The sequence below is a fragment of the Oreochromis aureus genome, linkage group 18 (genome assembly GCF_013358895.1).
Source record: "Oreochromis aureus strain Israel breed Guangdong linkage group 18, ZZ_aureus, whole genome shotgun sequence".
Lineage (NCBI taxonomy): Eukaryota > Metazoa > Chordata > Actinopteri > Cichliformes > Cichlidae > Oreochromis > Oreochromis aureus.
In genome coordinates this window covers 19,964,763-19,986,809 of record NC_052959.1, presented here as the reverse complement: position 1 = coordinate 19,986,809, position 22,047 = coordinate 19,964,763, and the positions used below count along the sequence as shown (strand labels likewise).

General features: G+C 41.6%; 3 protein-coding genes across 5 annotated transcripts; 2 read left to right on the top strand and 1 right to left on the bottom strand.

Moving 5' to 3' along the window:
* Window positions 1–118: 118 nt before the first annotated feature.
* Window positions 119–11,265, top strand: LOC116315295 (outer dense fiber protein 2-like). 3 transcript variants are annotated; one of them, XM_039601948.1, is made up of 17 exons: window positions 119–216; window positions 1,074–1,245; window positions 1,343–1,466; window positions 1,596–1,727; window positions 1,861–1,935; window positions 5,260–5,331; window positions 5,409–5,525; window positions 5,623–5,808; window positions 5,895–6,004; window positions 6,097–6,232; window positions 6,385–6,495; window positions 7,415–7,519; window positions 7,823–7,981; window positions 8,387–8,487; window positions 8,587–8,749; window positions 9,026–9,151; window positions 9,248–11,265. In XM_039601948.1, exons 2-17 carry the CDS (start codon window positions 1,082–1,084, stop codon window positions 9,410–9,412), a joined length of 2,046 nt encoding a protein of 681 aa, XP_039457882.1. In that variant the 5' UTR covers window positions 119–216; window positions 1,074–1,081; the 3' UTR covers window positions 9,413–11,265. The 3 variants fall into 3 exon arrangements, with proteins under 3 accessions (XP_039457882.1, XP_039457883.1, XP_031589422.2); XM_039601949.1 differs by lacking the exon at window positions 5,409–5,525; XM_031733562.2 differs by lacking the exon at window positions 7,823–7,981 and having other exon boundaries at window positions 122–216.
* A 1,301-nt stretch (window positions 11,266–12,566) lies between these two features.
* Window positions 12,567–14,790, bottom strand: LOC116315310 (CCN family member 1-like). Its single transcript, XM_031733578.2, has 5 exons — window positions 14,497–14,790; window positions 14,203–14,407; window positions 13,756–14,103; window positions 13,458–13,654; window positions 12,567–13,358 (listed from the first exon to the last, which is right to left on the bottom strand). Exons 1-5 carry the CDS (start codon window positions 14,536–14,538, stop codon window positions 13,056–13,058), a joined length of 1,095 nt encoding a protein of 364 aa, XP_031589438.1. The 5' UTR covers window positions 14,539–14,790; the 3' UTR covers window positions 12,567–13,055.
* Window positions 14,791–19,337: 4,547 nt separating this feature from the next.
* On the top strand, window positions 19,338–21,853 carry bcl10 (BCL10 immune signaling adaptor). Its single transcript, XM_031733563.2, has 3 exons — window positions 19,338–19,819; window positions 20,222–20,510; window positions 20,644–21,853. Exons 1-3 carry the CDS (start codon window positions 19,769–19,771, stop codon window positions 21,045–21,047), a joined length of 744 nt encoding a protein of 247 aa, XP_031589423.1. The 5' UTR covers window positions 19,338–19,768; the 3' UTR covers window positions 21,048–21,853.
* The last annotated feature ends 194 nt before the right edge of the window (window positions 21,854–22,047 follow it).

The window sequence follows — 22,047 nt, the reverse complement described above, 5'->3', positions numbered from 1 at the left end:
TTTCAACCAGGCTCTCTGCTTTCTCTTGTTCATTGGCTGTTTACGGGTCTAATCAAATTTGGCCCCGCCCATTCAACCCTTAGGGAACGAATCAACAGAAAGATAGTAAGTTGACGTCGTTACGCTGCCTCACATCTAACAAATCGAGTGAGACTTTCCAAGAGGCGACTCCCCAGTGTGGAGGAGCGTTATTTACAAGAAGTACAAGGCGAAGGAGTAAGTGTTGTTTAAATTTTCAGGCATGCTTTTGTAAGTGGTTACTTGGTTTAGGCGTTATTAAACACGCTAGACTTGAATGACGATTACTTGGTATAATTACTAAAGTGCTTGCTACGCTTAGAATTCCTTAAAGCTTAACAGCCACTTAACCTTGTCTGTTGCTAAGAAGTAGCTTCATTGGCGACTGGCTTTCTCATGTCCAAACAGGACTTACTTTTAACCTTCCTCTTGTGTTAGCTGTCTGTAACTATCTCCTATGTTAAAGGGTCGCCTTTAACCCGTGTTCTAAATCAGCCAGAAAATACCCTCAAAACAGCGGTTTATCATCCAGTTTGTTTGTTACCTATGGGTTACATTGTTAGGCTTTCTTATCAATGAAAATTATCAATTACAGCATATCGCTTCTTTTCATTCTAAAAAAAACCCGCTAAACTGAACCTTAAGAGAATTTTATAAAGAAATAGAAGGTTGTGGTTCTATTACCTAACTATTACTGAGAAGTATTACAACAAATGTCTAAAATAAATTTCTTCTGATTATTATTATTATTATTTGTATAAATATTATTAACTATAATAACGAATGTTTTGGTTTTTAAATTTTGTCCACCATGGTAAGTTTCCTCCTGACAAGTCATTGCCCCAGATCATAGATGGTAAAGAAACTGTCACACATGATATTGTGACCCCACAGTCCAGTAGTCATATGAAGGACTACAAGCTTTCCTTGGTTTCACCCAGGGATGCCACTCGGAGGTTTGCCTGTGTAACTGTATTTCCCATGCATAGCCGGTTTTTGCGCATAGTATATTTGCACATATCGTTTGAGCATATTATATGCACATCTGTTGACAGTAAGAGGCATGTCTCCAGAGGATGACCTTCGAAGTCCCCCCCTTGGTTTCAGCGGTACCAGGGAGGATTTCACTCTGAGTCGTGGCGACCTAGACAGCAGTCATGAGCCTGTTGGTAGGACCAGGGCACGCAGCAGTCTCCATACAGGAACCCCAGAGTGTGAGATCAGCTGGTGAGGTCCTACAACGATGATGCATTTGAATATGCACTCGCCAGCTGCCACAGCTTTACTGATTCAAAGTGTTTTCTTGCTTTCCTTTTTATTTTAGTCTCAGAGATTTTGGCAATAAAAAGAATCCTTTCCTGAAAATGCTAATGGATGCAGAAGCAGCTGCCAATTCTGCAGCAATCCAGCTAGTGTCGTTTAAAGACGCCATGGACGATGAGTATGCTGTAGGTCTGCAGCAATTTTGGATAAAGCTAGCTTTGTGTAAAGCCAAAGGGTTTCCTACATTAAACATATGTTTTTGCAATTGCTGTCCTGCATTTTCTCTAATTTTCTTTTTTTTAATGTCAATTAAGGATTCAAGACAGTCTGCCAAAGATAAACGCCGAATTGCAAGACAGCGTGGGCTTCTGCTGGAAAAGCTAGAGGACTTTAGACGAATTAATAAGTCAGTGCGACAGAAACTGAAACAGCTCCAAGAGGCGGAGGTTTGTTAAACTGCTACTACACCGTATAAGTCAACTGTATTTAGTTTGAAATCATAGCAGCACATGAAACCGCAAATAAAAACATACTGAAAATGTGTTTATTTCTGTCCTTGCTTTAAATAATTCCACAAAGGCTAATCGAATTGATGCAGACCAGCAGATTGACACGCTGCTGAAGAAGATCACGCAGGCTGAGAGTGAAAATGAGGTGAGTTTTTTATTACACCTATGCAGTGGCACAAAAGAGGGAAGTGTAAGGGATTAAGCTTTGTGATTAGCTTGTGAAGATTTAGTCAGTGAAACAAAGCAGGGTTCGTACGGGTGCTTGAAATCCTGGAAAGTGCTTGAATTCTAATGTCCTCTTTTCAAGGTTTGGAAAGTGCTTGAATTTCAGATGTGGTGCTTAAAAGTGCTTGAAAATGTAACTGCATTTCATTCACAATAAATAGCTATCTGATTGAATTGTTTTCTTATCAGATAGAGAAATAAAATGAGTTGCAAAAAGCAAAGTAAAATTTCCCGCCTGGGCTGCCTTGCGTCTGTTTCAATATGTGACCCCGCCCTCCCTCGGACAGTCGGGGATGAGTGCGCTAACATACCTGTAGGTTGCTGTTTTAATGCTTTTAATGTTTTTAATGATGGAAAACAACAATGGCGGAGTTTGCGCTCTCTGGTCGCATGATAGGTAAGTCCTAGTAAATAATTTTCCAGTACGCGTACGTTACACATGCTATTTTTTAAAAAAAAATTATGGTTATTATTTTGCTAGCTATCAAACTCGCTGGAGAAATGATTGAAATGCACTGAGAGTGATGCAGTATGGCAGCGCTATTACGGAATATGCTGTGAACTTAGCTAATATTACTTAGGAGTAATATGAGTTAATTTACTCAAGTGAAAGCTTTAAACATTAGCCCGATACATAACTAGCTAACTTAAGGCTTTCTTATTCTGATTAACCCTCTGGCGTCGACGGACCCAGTCTCCATTTCAACTTGGGTCGAACGTGCGGACTTCAAACTATATACCAGTTTTTAAATTGTGTTGATAGGTCACGTAAAACCGATGATTTTTTGGGGGGTATATTCTGAATAAAACAGTGGCGTTTACTCCGGAAGAAACGGTAAAAACGGCGTTTTTTATGGAGAGCGCTAGCAAACACGCTTTGCTTGTGAGTGAAAAAAGAAAAAACACTCCTTGCCTATTGGTGGAAAAATGTACCATGTCGACCAATCAAAAATGATACGACAACATGTGGTATTTGGTTGTTTGGGAAGAGAGGAAGGAGAGAGAGCGATAAAGAGAGAGAGAGTTTTGATACGTGAGAGATTTGTGACGTTTATCGTGTTTGGAGTCTCAAGTTAGTGTGTTGTCTTGTGTAGTTAGTGTGTAGTCGTTTTGTTTTGTGTGTCAGTTCTACTAGTGAATGTTACAGTTGCTGCAAAAAAGCCACCAAAGGCAGATTGCAGTGTAAACGCTGAGTGACACACCTGCTGTCAGACCTGCAGGTTTATCCCTGTGCTGTTCTCATCTGTGTTATAGTGGACACAAACTATTTTTTGGAGTTGCATAAATAATTTGTGTGCCTTCTTATTTGATGCAGCACAGCTGATTGTTCTGTAAATAGTTTTGAATGGTTATCTAAAAAACGTCTGAGCCTTGGCTGCATTTTTAGGTAAATGCTACCATGTAACTTTGTTGTTTGCAAAACTTGTTCATATTTTTTAAAAATGTCCAATTTCTATTTGCATTTCAAGTTATGAAAATGATTCCTTAAACATGCTTGTGGTTTTACAGTCAAAATATCACTTTCTACTTGTATTTTAAATTTTGTCTGAATTTAGATAAATTGTGCTGACACATTATGTCAAAATGAGATAATAACAGATTGGCAAGATAAACAGTTTTTAATGGTGAAATATAGAGGCCAAATCAAAAGTAGGCAAAAACGGCCAATTATACCCTGGACCCCAGAGGGTTAGAGGCTAGAAGCAAAGTTGTCACCAAGTACTGTTTATATTTGTGTGTATTGCTGCAGCTTTTTGGCATATTAATTTGGTGCCTTTGGGTGAAATAATGGTAATATGAGTGATCCATATGGTCACAAAGAATAGCCACTTGTTTCTGTGCTACCAAGGTTCCCCGGCTTTCATTCAAAATGTGTTTATCGCCATCCTACACATTAAAATACTTAAACAGTCAGTGCTGTTCTCCATGCCTGTCTGACTTGATGTTATTAGCACAAACACTTTAAAGGTGATCATTTAGGACTTCAGGAATAATACAGACAGCAATGTAGTTAGCAATAAAATAGTTTTATTGGGAAATAACTTAAAAAACAAACAAACATCTGTCTCCTATTTTTTTGTCACACAGGAAAGAAGCATCAATATCTAGACTTATTTCTTTATTTTTCGTTTTTCTTTTTTCAACAGGAGAAGAATATCTCTAACAAGTTGATTTGTTCACATTTGCACATCTTAATTTTTAAGTGAAATGTGCATTTTGAGTTTATACACTAAGTATATAAGGTGACCGTTCCTTTTGCAGTATTTTTGTGTGGTGCGTTTTTCTATGTCCTAACAAAAGGGGAGCTAAGGTGTCTTTTCACATGGTCTTACTGAGGTGATGCAAATTGAAACATGCATTCTCTTTTTTTTTTGGCGGGGCGGTGCGGCGGGGGGGTACTGGAAAAGCTTAAAAACGGATCTTGAAAGTGCTTAAAAAGTGCTTGAATTTGACCCTGAAAAAAGCGTACGAACCCTGAAAGTGATAAAGGATAAGTTATAGTGGTTAGATAGATGGATTATTAATAACATTTCATTTATTGAAATTCCATTGTCTACGCCTGCGGTCAAATTCTTTATAGATTCCCTCACTGATTACATTTTTCTATGTGGGGAACAGAAGTAGAAATATAGTTTTCAGCATCAGCTCAACTGTTTTAATACCTTTGAGTTTGAACACGGTGTAGGAACAAGAGAAGAAAGACATTAGTCCTACTGGCATTAATGCCAAAACAAGCTGGCACTGATAAAAGAAACTGATAAACTTGGGCTATCATTCATTGTGCACTGGTGTGGTTTGCAGTCAAGTGTGAAGCAACTGAGATGAGAATCAGCACCTCCAGGTCTGAGACCATTATTCTCAGCTGGAAAAGGTAGGAGCGCTGACTCTGGATCACTGACGATTTGAAGTGGTTTGAGCATCTGGGTGCCTCCTCAGTGAGGTGTTTCAGGCATGTCTTACCAGGAGAAGGCCCTAGGGTGGACCCTTGACACGCTGGAGATTATATCTCTCAGCCTGAGAATGCCTTGTTGTTCCCCCAGATGAGCTGGAGGAAGGGGCTGGGGCAAAGGGGCAGCCTTTGGTGATTAAACTAGTGAGAGCACAGCCACATTGGTTCTGATGTCACAGTACATACTCTAAAGGTGTTAACTTTACAAAAGCGATTTTAATGCACAAAGCAACCCCTAAAGTGAAGATATGGTGATGTGATAATATGCATTGGTGTCCATGTTTTTTCTCGCAGAATTTAAAGAAAGATTTGAGTGAGAGTGAACAGAAGGTCAGGGAGCTGATGGATCTGCGGAGAAAAGAGCAGGTAAGTACAGCAGAGATCATTTGCAGATGAATTAAGTCATTGCCCATGAAATTATATGTTCAAGCTGGCTTCAACAGGAGAACATAAAGAGTGCAGTTCACATGACCAAGTCAGCAGAGGCAACGCGTGCTCACCTACAGGGACAGCTATGCAACAAGGAAGCTGAAAACAATCGCCTTACTGTACAATTACGGGTACAGACACCTTTATCAGCTAGCTGCGCTGTAGACTAAACTGCTTTATTAATGTATAAATTAAAACTGCAAGCTTGTGGGTTCATGGTCTTTGCAGGCTCTGGAGAGACTCATAACTGAGCAGAAGCTGGAGACTGATGATCTGAAGGGGTCTATCACCTCTCTGTCTGCGAAGGCAGCACAGGACAAAGAATCTCTGAAGAAAGCCACCCGAGCTCAGAAACTGAGAGCGGAGAGATTTGAAGCTGCTATTGAGAAATGCTACGCACAGCTGAGGGAAAAGGTACGAGGTCAAATTGGTTCATTATTTTGGCTTCAGAAGCAGATGAGGATCCTGTTTGGACTTTGTTTGTCTTGTTTGGCAAACAGGATGCTCAGCTGGCCAAAGCCCATTCAGAGAGAGACTCGAGGAGACGACAGAAGGAGCAGACGACAGATGAGAAAGACAAACTCGTTGCTCATATAGACTTATTGAAAAGGTTGGTTGGTTCTCCTTCCCAGCCATTTCTCATTTCTGAGTACATCAATATTCAGGTGATGCATGAACTGTAAGTGTCTGTTTCCATTAAAGTCAAATTGCAGACTTGACAGTGAGAGTGCAGAAGGAGAAGGACGAGCTGGCTGCAGCAAATGAAACTCTGATGCAAAGGCTCGAAAAACTCAGCTTAGACAACGGAGAACTCGGCATAAATAATGCAACACTCAAGGTACAAGTTACTGAACAGCTTGTATGTGAGAGTCATTACTGTGAAAGGCAAAAAGCACAGACATGTTGCAAGAAGTTTGAAGTGCAGTTTCCATATTTAGGAGTTAGCAGGACCTTATTTTACTAAAACTTTGGATTTCTCTGCTATCCCAGGAATCTGTAGCTCAGCTGGAGCAGCAGCTCGCTGAGTGCGAGTCTGCCCTCGTAGAGGAGAAGATTGTCTCACAGGAGAAGAACCATCAAGCTGAACAGTTCTGTTATCAGGTTGGTATTTTGATTTTGATTTTGATTTTGATTTACTTTCTCATGTGCTGCAGCCCTGAAATATTCCAAACATCACCCAGTGACAGTGGGTCAGCGCCGCAGCGCCGTGCCTGTGAGATGTCTGATGCATGTAAGATTAGTACAGGTGACTGTCCAGTGAATTTACAGCGAGGAACTGAGCATCTGGTTTGCTGCCCTCTTCATTTTGTGTGCAGGCAGAACCTCAAAAATCAAACATCCATCCATCCATCCATTCGCTTCCGCTTATCCTTTTCAGGGTCGCGGGGGGCGCTGGAGCCTATCCCAGCTGTCATAGGGCGAGAGGCGGGGTACACCCTGGACAGGTCGCCAGTCTGGCGCAGACTGGCGCAAAAATCAAACCGAGTATTTTATTTTCCAGCAGTGAGAAACCATCAGACCTAGACTGTCTCTTGTTCTCTGCTACGTGTATGCAGGGAAACTTTTAATCATGTTTGTAAATGACTGTTATTTTTATAGACCCACTACTTTACTCTGGAGTCAACAAACATCAAAAAATGTGCAATGTCGAAAAAAAAAGGCACTCTTTCATCATATTTGATCCTCTAAAAGATCATTTCTGAATAAACACTGACACACAACAAAGTGTTTTATGTTCTTAAAACTTTCAAACCTTTTACTTCTCATCTATTAATTTCAAATATTAACCTTTCAATTCTTGTTTTTTTTAGTATTTTATATCTTTTCATGTTTGAAGGTCTTTTTTTTCCTGACGCAGTTAGGATAAAGTAGTTTCCAAACAGGATTACAACAAACCTATTATTTACAGACACAAAACGTGGTCTGTAGAAGCCACTGAATGAATTACACTAGTTTTTAATGACAGGGAAGCGCACAGCAGGTTTCATGTTAATGTTCTGTATTTTTTTCCCCCCTCCAGGTTGCACAACTTCAAGCTGAGCTCCATGATCTAAAGATAAAATATACAAATCTTTTAAGAGAGACAGAAAAGACACGAGATGGAAAAGAGGCAGAAGTTGAGAAGGTACCACCGCCCTTCTCTTTAATTTGCTTTATTTTATTTACGTTATGTGCACAGTTTCTGTTAAGCTAAAAACGAATTCTAACAGCCCATTACAAGTCTGTCCAGCTCTGTTTCACCTGCTGTTTAATGGCCAGTCATTGTGCACTTAGTTTTCTTTTTTCAGCTGCATAACCACAGCTGAATGAATCATGTACATCTGTGAGGATCTCTTGGGGAGGTGTGCTGAATTTTAAAGCATATTACTGTGTTTCATTTCCCGAAACCCAACTCTTTTTTTTGTGCCGTTCCTCCTCTGGAGCCCAGGTGAGGCAGGAGCTGCAGGGGCGCGTGGAGGAACTGAACGCTTACCCCGAGTTACTGAATGCAGCTGAGCAGAGTCTCTTTGAGTGCCAGGAGAACCTGCAACGCTCGGAGAGGAAATGCTCAGAAAAGTCAGAATCCATTAGGCAACTGCAGGTTAAGGTGTGCAAAGCCAGCTGCTGTGGTCAAAGAATGTAAAATGCAGTCATTTTCCTATTTTTTGACCACTGGGTGGCAGTATAGCCTCAGGTGACCGCTGGTGCATTGTGGTTTCTAATAGTGCTGTGAGTGTTGATGTTTGTGATTGCTGTGCAACGTTTAGGTTGAGCCCACTAGCGAGTCTTTTGTGCTCACCAGTGTGATCTCTGGTAGAACCAGACGATCACGTGTTTCCGTCACAAGTTTTTTTAATCTCAAATCCGCTCGATTTGAGTCTGATAAATGTTCAGCAGATCGTGGAGGTAGTTGTTGTTTTAAAGTAGCGTTTGTGCACGTGATGTGGTTGAATGTTTTCTGCACCATTTACTTGTACCCCGTGGAGGCAACTCTGAATTTTATGTTTTGCAGATGGAGAGTCAAAGCAAACTGCTGAGATCATCTGCAGAGATGAGGGAGTCCATTCATGAGGCCAACTTACAATTACAAGAAAAAGTGATTTCTATCCAAAAGTAAGACCCCAAATATTAAACACCTGCTCATATTATCAGTATAGAAATTGATGCTTACTGTGTGTGTGTGTGTGTGTGTGTGTGTGTGTGTGTGTGTAGAGACACAGACAAACTGCAGCAAGAGAACCTGGAGCTGGTACGGAGGCTCACGGCTCAGGAGGACGCTCTCAGCTACAGCAACCGGCAGCTGGATCAGCGCTCGTCAGAGTGTCAGGCCCTCAGCCGACAGCTGGAGGCAGCTTTAGCGGACGTCAGACAACAGGTACGGGTTAGCTGTTGGAGTGCTGTCCAACAGTTCAGCATCTATTCTTATCTCAGATCATCAAGTAAGACATTACAACCTAACAGTTCAGTCGAGATTTGTTTGAAGCCATGCCGTAAGCAATCCAGCTGGAGATACATAGTAAACAGGCAAAGCTAGATATGCATGTATCTGTGTAAAACAACTCGTGTTACTCCAGCTTGGTGTCAAAGAAAGATTTGTCGTGCAGAAAATGGCGCATCCCATAATGATATTTCACATTTTCACCTTGTGTAGGTCACTAAGGTGAAAGAAGAGGCTGTTTCCAGGGAAGAGGCTCTTCAAACCAAAATCCTGGAGCTGGGAGCCGAGAAGAGCAGAAGGGAAAGCGAGCTGAGGCTTCTTCGCCAGAGCAAGCTCAACGTAAGGGCCATAGAGAAGACGCGCTCACATTAGACTGAACTTTTCTTGGAAGCCAGCGCTGAGCTATATTGTCTGTTTGTGTCTCTCAATCTGCAGGCAGAGAAGCAGTATGAGGTGCGTCTGAAAGACCTGCAGCTTAGCCTGGACCAATCAGAGAGCCACAAGCGAAGCATTCAGAATTATGTCGATTTCCTCAAAAACTCTTATAAGGCCATGTTTGATGAAGGACTGCAAACATCAACATCTTATTTTCTGAAATGATGGAGGTTTGCATTTTAAATCCTGATTTGTTCTGCACTCTGATATTTATTGGGTCTGTTTAAAAGGGCAACGTGGGGGTAACTAAAGCCTGATATTTGATTGGTCTGATCAGTTTCTACTTTTACATTCAGATTTTTGAACTGCATTTCCAGGGATCAAGTGAATCTGCTGTTTTTTTTAAAATACAGTAATGTTTTCAAATGTTTGTACATCTTGAACTGTGATGTTTTGGTGCTATTCTGCCCTTATGACAAGGAGCTTGTTGCATAACTGTTACATAAGATTAGCCAAACTCTGAGTTGAGTAACACCTAATAGTACTGTTGCATAAATATTACACATTTCAAGTGTAAATGGAGGATAGCAAAGACTACACTGGGCTGTAGGAAACCTCTTTTCAATTTCTATTATTTTATAAATTTTAATAGATTAATTTATAAAAAACAAAACAAAAGGACTTTTCAGCAGGGTAAAATGAATTTGCTAGAAGGACTAGCAGTCAGGTTATTTTAGGCACAATGCAGTATGTACTTGATCTGTCTTATGCAAGTGGCTACAGCTGAACGACTTTTTTCCACAGCCTGCAGCTGAACACCAACAAAATTATGACAGCAGTTGTTGGCCAATGCAAGTGGTGCTTGAAAACTAAGCATTTTATTGGTGCTTACATCCTTTTCAGTAACCTTTGTGTCTTTATATTGCATTCAAACAGTGCACGTATGCAATAAATTACATGTGCCAGTAAAGCAGCAGGCACTGCACTCAAATAATGTTTGATTGTAAGTCAGATACATTTTTGATTAAAATGTGAATTTATGAATTGAATGAATTCAGAGTGAACTGAAAAAATGCGAATGTGATGCATGGCACAGTGCATCACTGGTGGAAGGGTTTCCCAGCTGCCAGTAATGGCTATCTGCACTCTGCCATATTAAAGAAGCAGTACACTGTGTGTAGTACCTCCCATAGGTGCCACCCAAACTTGCACATTCTGTCAGGGTTGGGATATCTGATAATTCGCAAAATTATAAATTAGCTCCTAAAGGCTGCCAGAATAATATAAATCCCAATTCAAATATAACATTCTTTCTATCAGCAATAAGCAGTTCATACATTTAGAAACAAATTTCTGCTCCATCTTCTCCACGGGCTTGATCTTATAACACTGATAACTGTGGAAGCTTCCACGCCGTCATTCCCATCGTCAGTTCAGCAGAAAGCAAAACTTTTGGATTCACAAAAAAAAAAAAAAAAATCTAATTTTAATTGCAAATGACTTTTTGTTTGGTCACATTTAGACCCAGCTGTGTTTACCTGTGATAGAATGATAGAATGAATCAGTATTTCCAGCTGTGACTTTGTCCATCACTCATGATAAATCTTCTGCTCTGACTAGTGAAGCTGATTCAAAATTCAGCATCTTTACATAGAAACTTTTAATTTCACTGTTTTCCTCCCGGTGCTGGAAACAGGCATGAGTTTGTTTGTTTGTTTGTTTGTTTGTTTGTTGGTAGTGGCCATAGCAAAGGTGTGGTGTGCACTGGTTGTGTTTTATATTGGGAATCTCAGCTGGACTGAGAATGATTATGTGTAACCATTAGCTGTGAAGTCCATGCCTTTAGGTTGCAAATGTAACCACCCACTTCTAACTCTGTTGTTGGTTTGTCTAATAAAATCTTATATTACTCTGGCCTGGAGGCAAACACAAGAGCTCCGGTATCAGCTGCAGCGTGACTTACCGAGATTTACCGAAAAACTGAGCCATAAATGTACCGCGTTTATGTCTTTTTGTTCTCTCACTGTTGCTTGTGCTTCCCTGCTGTATCTATGGTAATAAACTACTGTGAGTCCAGACCTCTGAAAGACTGATGTGTTCCTGCATCGGACGTATTCCCTCGAGTGAGCAGGCCTCCTCTCAAGTTCTCAGAGACAAAGCTCTATTGTGCTCTCCTTCAGGGGATGGAACGATTTCATGGCTGCGTGCGTCAGTACTTCTGTTTTTTTTCCTTTGCTCTTGTGGTCTTGCCTGTTTACGTAATTCTGTCGATCACTTTGGGAATTTGCTTTTTTCTGCTGCTTTCTGCTTACATGTGACTTTCGGCATTTCAGCGCCGAGACGGACACACCCTGTGCTTATGTGCTCGTTAGGATCAACAACTTTGATAGCCCATTTGTCTGTTTTTTCTTGAGGGTTTTGGTGCTGCAGAGCCAATTATCACTAACGAACAGAGGCTTCACTGACGCATAAACCCTTGCAGCTCTGCGTAAACCTGTTGGTTGGGTTAGTTGTTACATCCCAGCTCAGCTCAGGGGTGGTGGAAAGTGCCATTCAACCAGACAGTCAAACGCAAGATTTATGAATTACAAAAGAGGCAAACTGCATGGATAAATAGGGGTTGGCAAATCAAAGAAAATTAAAAAAACAGAAAGAAGATTTATAGAGTTCAAGAGATTATTAAAGTTCAAAAGAAAATATCTCCCTGCCCAAAACAAAGTGCAGAGCAGCAACACCCTTTTCCCTAATGTAGCTAAACAAAAGAAACGGCTAATGTGTGCCCAACCCCAGGCATACACAAGCACCTCAAAAACATCATCACTGCTCCTTATTATCTGCTCATAGCCTTAAGACCGAATCAGCAGAAAACATCTTAGTGTGTGCATCACAAACAGCAGTCTTCAATGAGACCTTAACCAGGTGCATCTAGTGAATGCTGCACAGGTCCAGTATCTCTCTAATCAGCAGCAAAGACAGAGTGATTGTGACAGAGCCAAGTGATGGCACAGCAGAGCCCGCCTTTGACAGAAATACTGAAGAGTTAAAGACACGAGAGCAACAACAGCTACGGCCGTGACAATCAGTCATATTTCAGTCACATTTGCCTTCTATTCTGCGTATCGTAAATCACAGTGGAGGGTTTAGATTATCGGTGTAAGCCTATACCACTGCCAGAAAGCAAAAATCTGCAACTTGTGCCCAGCATCTGTGCAGCACCAGGCAAACTGCTGAGAAGTTTACATTACAGACATTCCCAAAACTATTCAGTGACATGTAGGTCCTCTCAGAAGTAGGTCAGCCAGATGCTAAAGAGACTGAAAATCGTTGCAGCTGAGACCCCCTGAGGATTTCCAGTTTTTCTCAAGACAAACTCTTAAGTAAGATAGTGGGGAACTGAATTGGTTTTCCTTGAATTTATTGGAGATTATAATCTGCTAACCATGAGATTAACAGTCTGTGTGTCCAGGCTTCAATCATATTTCTGTTTCGCATTGACAACAGAGTACAGAGAACAGGACAGTAAACCAAACGTACAGTTTTCCATGCTTAACATTAACTTTGCATTAAAATAAGTATGAAACATAAATCCCTTTAAATAACAGGAGTGCAGTGAATCAAAAGAAACAGCTACCGCGTGACGACACATTTAGCAGGTGCCACAACTTTCCACACTGCGATTTAACATGTTTTGTCATTAGAGGCTTAAATATTATTAAGTACGTACAAAGAATAAGCAGGAAAAACATTTGAAAGTTCATTTAAAAAAATGCAGCATTCACCATTTAAAAGCAGCTTCACAAAGAAGCAAACCACAAGGCTCCAATTATATGAAGCAAAAGTCTTCTTGCGCTTAAATCAAGCCTTTCGGTTAAATTTTCAGTTTGTGGATGTCATTGAAAGGTCTGTAGAGCTCAGGTGTCTTTTTAGCGTTGTTGGAGCAGTTGAGATTACACTTGCACGACTCGATCGCCATCACCATCCTCCTGAAGGTCTCTCCGTTTTTGCACCGAAAATGGATGGGCATTGTCCGGGTCCTGTGTGGCCTGCAGCATTGTCCGTCTGAGCAGGATCCGCAGTACCTGCGCTGCAACTTCTTCAGGCTACGACAGCCTGCGTATGACAGGTGAACTGGATGGCTTGCTTTTCCTCTGTGACTGCATTTTTGACCTTTCTGCAAGAGAGAATGTATCTAGGCTTTAGTCTTAACATGCATTGGTTCTCAGCCTCTAATGAAATAATCATTGTATATGTTCATCAGCATATGGTGTACCTTCGAGGTCAACTGTTTGCAGGGACGGATTTCACAGATCCGAGTTTCTTTCACCAGTTTGCATTGTTTGTTGCGGTTGGTCAGCCTCGTGGACACACCAGAGCCGCAGGATTTGGAGCAGGGTGACCAGGCTGTGGTTTGAGGCATGCACTGGACTCCTCTGGCAAACATGTGGTCCACTGAATGACTCCTGAAAGCTGTGCAGATGTTTTTAAGCAGATATTTTTTGCAGTTAAAAGTGGGTTAAAATAATGAAAGCAAGCAAGACTTAAATGCAATAAAAATCAAGACTGCTCACCAGGCAGAGACTTTGATTCTCCCCACACAGAGGTGAACTCGTTCTTTTTGAAGAGGTCGTCTTCAGTGGTTTTGACTTTGCTGAACTTTCTTCTGTGCTTTTTTATCATAGCACTCTGTGCCTCTGTTTTCTCAGGGCAGACTAGTTGTTCGCAGCACCCTCCCGGTACTTTGACCCGTCTTGGTTTGGCACAGCCCAACAAGGGCAGCGAGAATTCACGTGGGCAGAGGGAGACACATCCGACTGCACCGTCGATGCAAGTGCACTGGTGTTTGCAGTTAGGATGGAAGGTTTCCCCGTTCTGGTAAATCTTGCTGTTGTACTCGCATGTTCTCCCATTTAATTTGGCTGTTAAAGAGAAGCAGGGAAAGGCTGATGTGATGAAAAGGGAAAAGGTGACAGTTGAAAAACAAAAAAGATCAGAAAGGGGAAATGAAGTCAGCGTACCTCGACAGACGCCCTTATCCAACCCTCCAAAGTTGCACTCCAGTCCCTTCGCAGGATCGCATGGCTGTGTCTTGCTGCAGTCTTCAAAAAGCTGCCGGGCACAAACCTTACAGCATCCACAGCTGTCCAGCATGAGACTGATACTGCCTGCACATGTTGGGACTTCAAGGGGACACTGGCAATCCTTTGGGCACGAGGCTGACACCTGAGGTTAGACCAAACATCCCACCTTTGTAATCAACATTACTTTCACCCACAGAATATAACAGCAGACATCAGACGCCTTTTCCTCACCAGCGTAAAGCAGAAGATCTCCACAACAAAGACCTTCCACATCTTCTCCAGCTGAAGCAATCTCTCCTGAGCGAAAAAGAAAAACCAGCCTCCTTAATATCACTCAGCAGACCTGGCAGCGAGATGACGGCTGTTTGTTCTCCCTCTTTGAGAGTCCCCATCCCCTTTTATCCACTTCAAGCAGATCTGACGTAGACTAAAGAGGTGTCCCGAAGCTATGAGAGGAATGCTTCTCCACATGTCCTCCCATAAGCCAAGCAGAAGTTTCTCGCTCCCTCCTCTCACACTCGCTGTGCCAAGAACCACCCCTGTGCAGCTTCCACTCAGCCAGGGCTTTCTCTCCAGTTTTACCATGTAATGCTTTCTCATTTCCAAAGAAAGTAGATATTTTGACTTTTCGACCATTAAGATTCTCCAGAAATAAAACCTTACGTAACATGCAAAACAATGGCATGGATAATTCTTTGATTGCACTGCTGGGAACTGATTTTATTCTGTTTTGTGACACAATGATTGCACTATTCAGTCTCTATCACTGTTATGAAGGAGCTCTTTTGCTCCTAACCAAGACTTTACCAGCTGGTGCTGGACCACATATATATATATGTATACCTGGCAGCTGAAATGCATGTGAACATGGCTCCTTAAGGGATTTAACACCAGGCCACTGCAAGTTCTGACATAAATATTGAAGGAAAGCCACATATTTCTATGACTGACTGAATTTCTCCCTGAGCTGAAGCTCTGTTTAGACTGTTGCACGTTGTCTGCGAAATAGTGTTTGTATTTTCCAGCCTTGCTAGTGTTACAGATTAAATTTCCCTTCAGTCATCCTGTAAGGGCGTGTGGATGGATTTGAGTTTGACTTTAAGATTTCATAATGAGAGACGAGAGCCTCCTGGAAACGTTTGAAACTTGGTAATCCTCTGTTTAGTCTAAATCAGAGCAGTCAGAATGAGATACTAGACAAAAAAAAAAGAATAAAAAGAAAACCCAAGCAATGCCTGAAGCAAAATTCCTCTCAGGATGAGCACTGCAGGCTTCTTTGAAATAGATGCCAGGATAAAAAGCATCTTCTTCCATCCACATCAAAGAACAAAGGCATTTATAAGGGAGAGAATACCTTTCCTTTCATTATAACCTGTGAGAATAAGAGGCCGAGCAGAGCAGATTGGCACAGCTTCTGTCTTATCTAACTAAGGTTACAAAGGCCGGTCTGAGTCAGCGCCAGCTCCAGCAGATGAAGAGCGAACAAGCGGGAGCTTGGTGTGTTTACCGATGCCTGGAAATCGCTGACTGTTGTGGCTTGGTGTGGAAATTTCCTTCCAAAATTATAATATCAAGAATCTGCACAAACATGTTAGGTAAGAAGAACAGAGGCGGATGTGGAGGGCAAATTGCATGTCCTCTTCCCACAGTTCAGAAAATGAATGTGAAATAAAACAAGTGAGAAATTGAATCTTTCCTCTTTCTTAACATCCTAAAACACTGTTACCCCAACAGTTTAAAGCCAGGGTGTCAAACACTAGGCCCAGGGGCCAAAATTGGCCTCATGGAGACTCCAGTCCAGCCCACTGGACAGCTTTAGAAAAAATGAAGGAAGGCATGAATCTCAGACTTTTAACTGTGTTTTCATAAGCTTCATTTTTGCAGCCGTGGTCATTCACGCTACACCAAAGTAACTGGTCTTTTCTAATTGGAAATTAAGCTTCTATACACTGAGACTGGCCCATTTAAGATCAAAGCTGGCTGTATCTGCTCCTCGATGAGTTAAAATGAGTTTGACATCCCTGGCTTAAAGGAGTAGTCATCACTTTTTGGAGCAGATATCAGCGATGCTGAAAATCTAATATGGCAGCAACTCAGTGCATATGGAAAGCAGAATGATACTACTTTAGATATGAATGTTTCTGGAAGCCACTGAAAGTTTATATTTTCAAAAAGAAATAATAAAAAGTGCCACGCCGTATTACAAGCTGAACTGATCACTGTAAGTGAAACCTCTGCTCTACCTCACATTTTCACATCATGTGCAAAAACAACAATCGATAAAATAAAACACTGACCTTATAAAATCAGTAGACTAAAAGTAGACAAATTATAAATAAGAAAATGTGAAGAAAATCGTATTAGAAAGTTCAATGAAAGATCAAATTCAAGGAACATCCTGGGCTTTTTACTACATTTTACAAGATCCAGAGAAGCTTATTCATGTCTTTATGTCTTGCAGGGCTGCCTAATGCGATGCTCTTTTTATTGTCCTCCCTAAAAAGACTGTTAGACGGTCACAGTTAGTTCAGAGTGCTCTGATTCTCAGCTCCCTGCACTGACTTCCAGTAAGGTACAGATTTCAAACTATTGCTTATTGTTTATATGTCATTAACAGCCCTAACTATATATCTGAGATGCTTAATGAATATGAACCCAGTGGGTCTCTAACCTGGTGACAAGAGCAGACAGATATGAAACTAAAGAGGGCTTTATATACGCCTCTTGCAAAGAGGCGTATATAAAGCGTGCATTTTCTCATATCTTGCAATTTACTTAATGAGAGCGACATGTAATTACTTGAAAGTTATTGTGTTAGAGAGACCTTTTATCCTCCCACAGATACTTGATACAAGCCATGGGTGGACGTGCATTGCACAGTACTCTGCAGCGCCCTGTTAAAATTACATATCCCTGATACTTAATGGGATACACCCGAATGAGTAAGGTGGGTGGGCAGGTTATAATAGGCTGTATGAAAAAAAAGCTATAAAAGAAGTCATTTTGCATGGTACTTCGACTGAAAAGCGCAAATACCTCCTCACTTACGCATATTGTAAAACCACAGTGGATGCGAGGTCACGGTGGTGTCTTGGCTGTTACGTGAGAGTGGGTTTTGTGCTGATATGAATGATAGTCCCGTTGGTGACATCATTTCTATAAATGCCTTCTTTTCTTTTGTGTCTGGCTCTGCGCGAAGGGCACTCGGGAGTCAGCACACTGGGTTCATTTGAAACGCACAGCTGGTTATTTCCAGGCTGCTGAGCTCTGCTGTCCAGCATGAATGAAGGGAATTGTGGTGAGGAGAAGTGGGCACGCATTGTCTGTTTCTGTTAACGCTCATTCCCCATTTTTGTTTAACATCTGACATTTTCCTGCTGCGATGAAACAGCAGCCAGACAGCTGTGAGGGGGCTTTAAATCATTATCGCTGCGTGAGTCCTGCGATCTGATTTACAGTTCATATACATTTCTGCTTGCTAATGGTCTTTTCACACAGCACATACAGTACTACACTGCAGAGCATGACAAAACAAGCCTGATAACAATCTCCTCGGGGAGCGCCCCTCCTCTCTTTGTGCTATACTGTGATTAGGGGGAAGTGAAAATCTGTATGCATTCAGCCATTGTGTAATAGACTTCATGTTTACCAAAGTGTCTGATCACTTCTACTGCGCAGCACTTCACTTTGTATATGTGAACTTTGACCCCGTGTTGTCTCTGAACTGCTGATGATTTTAATGCTATGACCCTTCAGTTTTATTTGTATATAAACTGTTCTGTGACCTAATATATGATACAGACTCTGCCTGCTGACAATTTACATTGTGATCATCGCATTTCAAAGCTCAGTACTACACTTTAAAATGTGTCCAGCTGCATGACTGACAGTAACAGAAATATATTTACTTGATGTACAACTCTGATTTTCCGAGTTTCTGTGCAGATTTTCCAAACAAGACCAGCAAATCAACAGTTTACATAAAATCAGCTCCATCACAGCCAACTAACTTATTAAACCCTTAGTTGTTTGTGTAGTAGTAATAACCTTATTATTATCATTATTTTTGCAGACGCTGTTTCAGATAGTTTAGTTTGTGGTGCTGTTGAGCTTGTTCAGACCGAATTAGTCTTAGGTGCACATAAGAAACTGGCAGGCAAACCTCAAATGTTTTATTTACTCAAGTTTAAGGCGCCTGAATTTTCTAACACTATTTAACTTCTACGCTGTTTTTCACAAGGAAAATTTATCTGATGGTGACAGCTACTTTGCAGATTGTGACTCCACATACAAAACATGCAAACAGATCGTAAAGCACAGGCGTTTTTGTGAAGCAACTGAAAAGCCCTGCATCACATTAAAAAAGCTTACATTTCACCTCAGACTTGCGTCATTGCAATAAATCAGCAACAAAAAAGAAAAACTTAAAATTCTAAATTGAAATTAGCTGAGAATCGCTCTGTACTTAAGTTACTTTGTAAATTACAGAAATCTCTTGTGCAGTAGCCACACAGTACAGCAGGGGTGCCAAACTCAGCTCAGTTAATTGCCCACAAATGGAGTAAACTAGTAAAGTAAAAAGCTCTTATCCCTCCTGCTTCTTTGAAACCCATTACAAGTGGTAACATTTCCCATTATTTTTCTTTTCTCATTTAATAAGCAACCCTGAGATCACTAAAGAAAAATAACTGCAATTTTAAAACTATGTCTCAGTTTTTCCCCATTCATCAATATTATCTTTATATTAAAGTTTACAGATCACAGTGGGAGGACACCTGGCCATAGTGATTTTCTAAGCAACTAGTTTAGATCTAATAATACTTTAAACTATAGATGTTTTCATCCCCACTAACTTCACTGCAGTTTTGACACTTTACAGAGCTGTCCGGTATGGGAGCTTTTAAGAGGGCCACTTCTGTGCCCTGGACCACATGTTTGACATCACTGGCCTATAACACTTACTTTTCTTTGAATGAATGCTGTCATAGACTAAACTGCGGGGCATAGCAAAACCTGCCAAACGTGGTGTTTGTATGTGAGAAGGTCCAACAGCGCCACCTAGTGGAGTTATCGAGAGCCGCGCGTGGCCATGGTCGGAAGTGCAGAAGCGCAAGAAGTCGCACATCAGAACTCAAAGCGAAGAAAGTTGCTCAGTTTGGAGTTGTTCTGGTAAAACAGGAGAAACCTTAAAGTGAACGTGGACTTTTTTATTCACAGTTACCGGTTTAAACCAGCTCTGAGTGGGAAACTGACGTCTCTGCCGTGTGTTGACGTAGTTAAGCCTCGACACAATCAGGAAGTCCGGGGATTTTTTTTTCCGTTGTTGAAACAAAAAAAAGTTGAATGGATAGTCGATAGACCACCTTTTATCGATTAATAATAAGGTGTCAGCTTATTTAACTTCTATAATTTATTCGCTGTTGTATTTTAATCCACCACTACGAGATTATTAAAATAATTTTCAATCGTTACCACCTGGATTTTCACTTTGCGGGGGAGAGGGATGGATGCTCCTCACCTCACTGAAGATGAAATGGCAGAGATAAAGAAAGACGTGAGTATTATACTTCAGGCACGCCCTGGCTTCCTAATAGATGGCAGATCAATCTGATAAGGGGAGCCATGTGCAAATAGATTTACTGCTAAATATATATTTATGCTTTGCTTAGCGCTATAGGCCTATTAAAAGGAGGAAATGCCCCCACCACACCCTCTTTGTGCCCTCACCATTTCCACTTTCTGTAGGATTTAACAGCAGGACAATAGGATGGACGTTTAGGGCACATCTGGACACCCAGCTTACTTTGTATGTGCCACAGAGAGAGCAGATCCAGGCCTGCTGTAGTCTTTGATATGGGGGAAGGGGGATGAACCCTGGACTGTGTGTTTCCTGTTCATTGACACCTCACTTTGCCCTCTTTTTGTCCACCCTCAATGACTTCCTGTGGCTCTTCAGGTGCTGACCAGATTGCGGCACTACCTCTGCGATAAAATCAGAGCAGATCGCCACCTGGACTACCTGCGCTCTCGCAGGATCCTGACGCGAGACGACGCAGAAGAGATCAGCTGCAGGACTACGCAGACCAAGAGGACGGCCGTGCTGCTGGACATACTGGCTGAGAACCCCCGCGGCCTGGATGCCTTGATCGAGTCGATCCGGGAGATGCGCTCGCAAAATTTTATCATCACTAAAATCACAGACGAGGTGCAGAAGGCCAAAAATGAGAAGATTGAGTCCCTCAGAGGTTAATACGTCAATTTCTAAAATAGTTGAGTGTGTGTGTGTGTGGGTGTGTGTAATGCAAAAAAGTGCTTAATGCAGTTGTTCTTTATGACTTACAACTGTTCCCCTTTTTTTCCCCCTCTTCTATTACTCAGCGGCAGGAGCTTCCAGTTCCTCATCTGACTCCACTTTCAGCACTCCAACCTCAACCAGCGACCTCCCGTCAACATTTTCAAACAACTCCACCTTGCTCTTTCACCCGGACAGCGAGAAAAGCCCTTCCAACTCAGATGTGGGCACCTCACTCGATCTGCTGTCTTCGCAAAAAGCTGGAGACTCCTCCGTGGCTTGCGCCAGCATCGCCACACCATCCACGACTTCATCCAGCCTCCCGAAACCCGGAGACCCCGGGGCGCCTCCTCTGCCGGACGAGGTAATGGTCGAGTCCCCCTCCAGCATAGATGCTGGAGCGCCAGGGTGCACCAGCGGAGGCGATCCAAACTTCCAGCCCCTCCGGTCGCGCTCCCTCACACCAACTTCAACTAGGAGTATCTTTTAGGAGCATATCTCAATAAGACAGTTCTCAACCGGTTAAAAAGACAACCACAACACTCTCTCTCTCTTTTTCGGTGTTATTCGTGCCTTCAATGAGGCGGTTGGTGAGAAATTGCTGCACATGGGCATATACTGTATACTACCACTATATTAGCTACCTTTTAGAGTGAAAATGGGGGCATTTTGTCATCAGTGAGGCTGGGATAACTTTTAAAGATTGTTTTTTTTGTTTTTCAAATGGTGGCAATTTGTTGCCTTAGTTTTCATATAAAGCAAAAACCAAACCAAACCCTAGGGTATGGAGATTGCCTAGTTTAAAATGGAAAATATGACTAAAATGAGACAAAGGTGCCATCAAAGAAGAAAGAGGAAATCTGCGCGTGCATCAGATGCATTTCTAACGCGGTTAGATTTCCAACGTGATGTGTCAGGAGTGAAGAAAATGTGACTCACCCTCTCTAACCTCTCCTACTCCCCTTCTGTGACAGGAGGTGCGATTTTTCTGATGAGCTGTAAAGGCTGAATGCAGTTTCTATGTTGTATACACTTGAACGACTACTTGAGAATATATACATACATATATATATATATATATCCATGTGTGTGCGTATAAAGAGCCAGTCTTGGAGCAGAACTCCAGCTCATGTTTTTCTGTTGTTGTTTTTTTGTGTGTGTGCATTAAGTCATCAAGAATTTGCTTCATGTTTTTGTCACTACAATAGTCTTGAATTAGTAAACATAGTTTCAGTGACATCCTATTTCTTTCTCTATTCACTGGTCATGTAATAATAAAACTAAAAGTTTTTCATATATGGACTGGGCTTTTGTTTCTTTTTTCCTTTTTTCACCGTGTGGTTGTGTGGTTCCTGTAGCGATTATGTAAAATCAAAGTGTTAGAGTGCCGATAATTGTTGTTGAAATAGGGCATTAACTGTCGAGGTCAAAATGAAGTGATTGACAGGCCTACAACGTGTAAATGTGTCGTCAGCTTCTGGGTGCGCAGA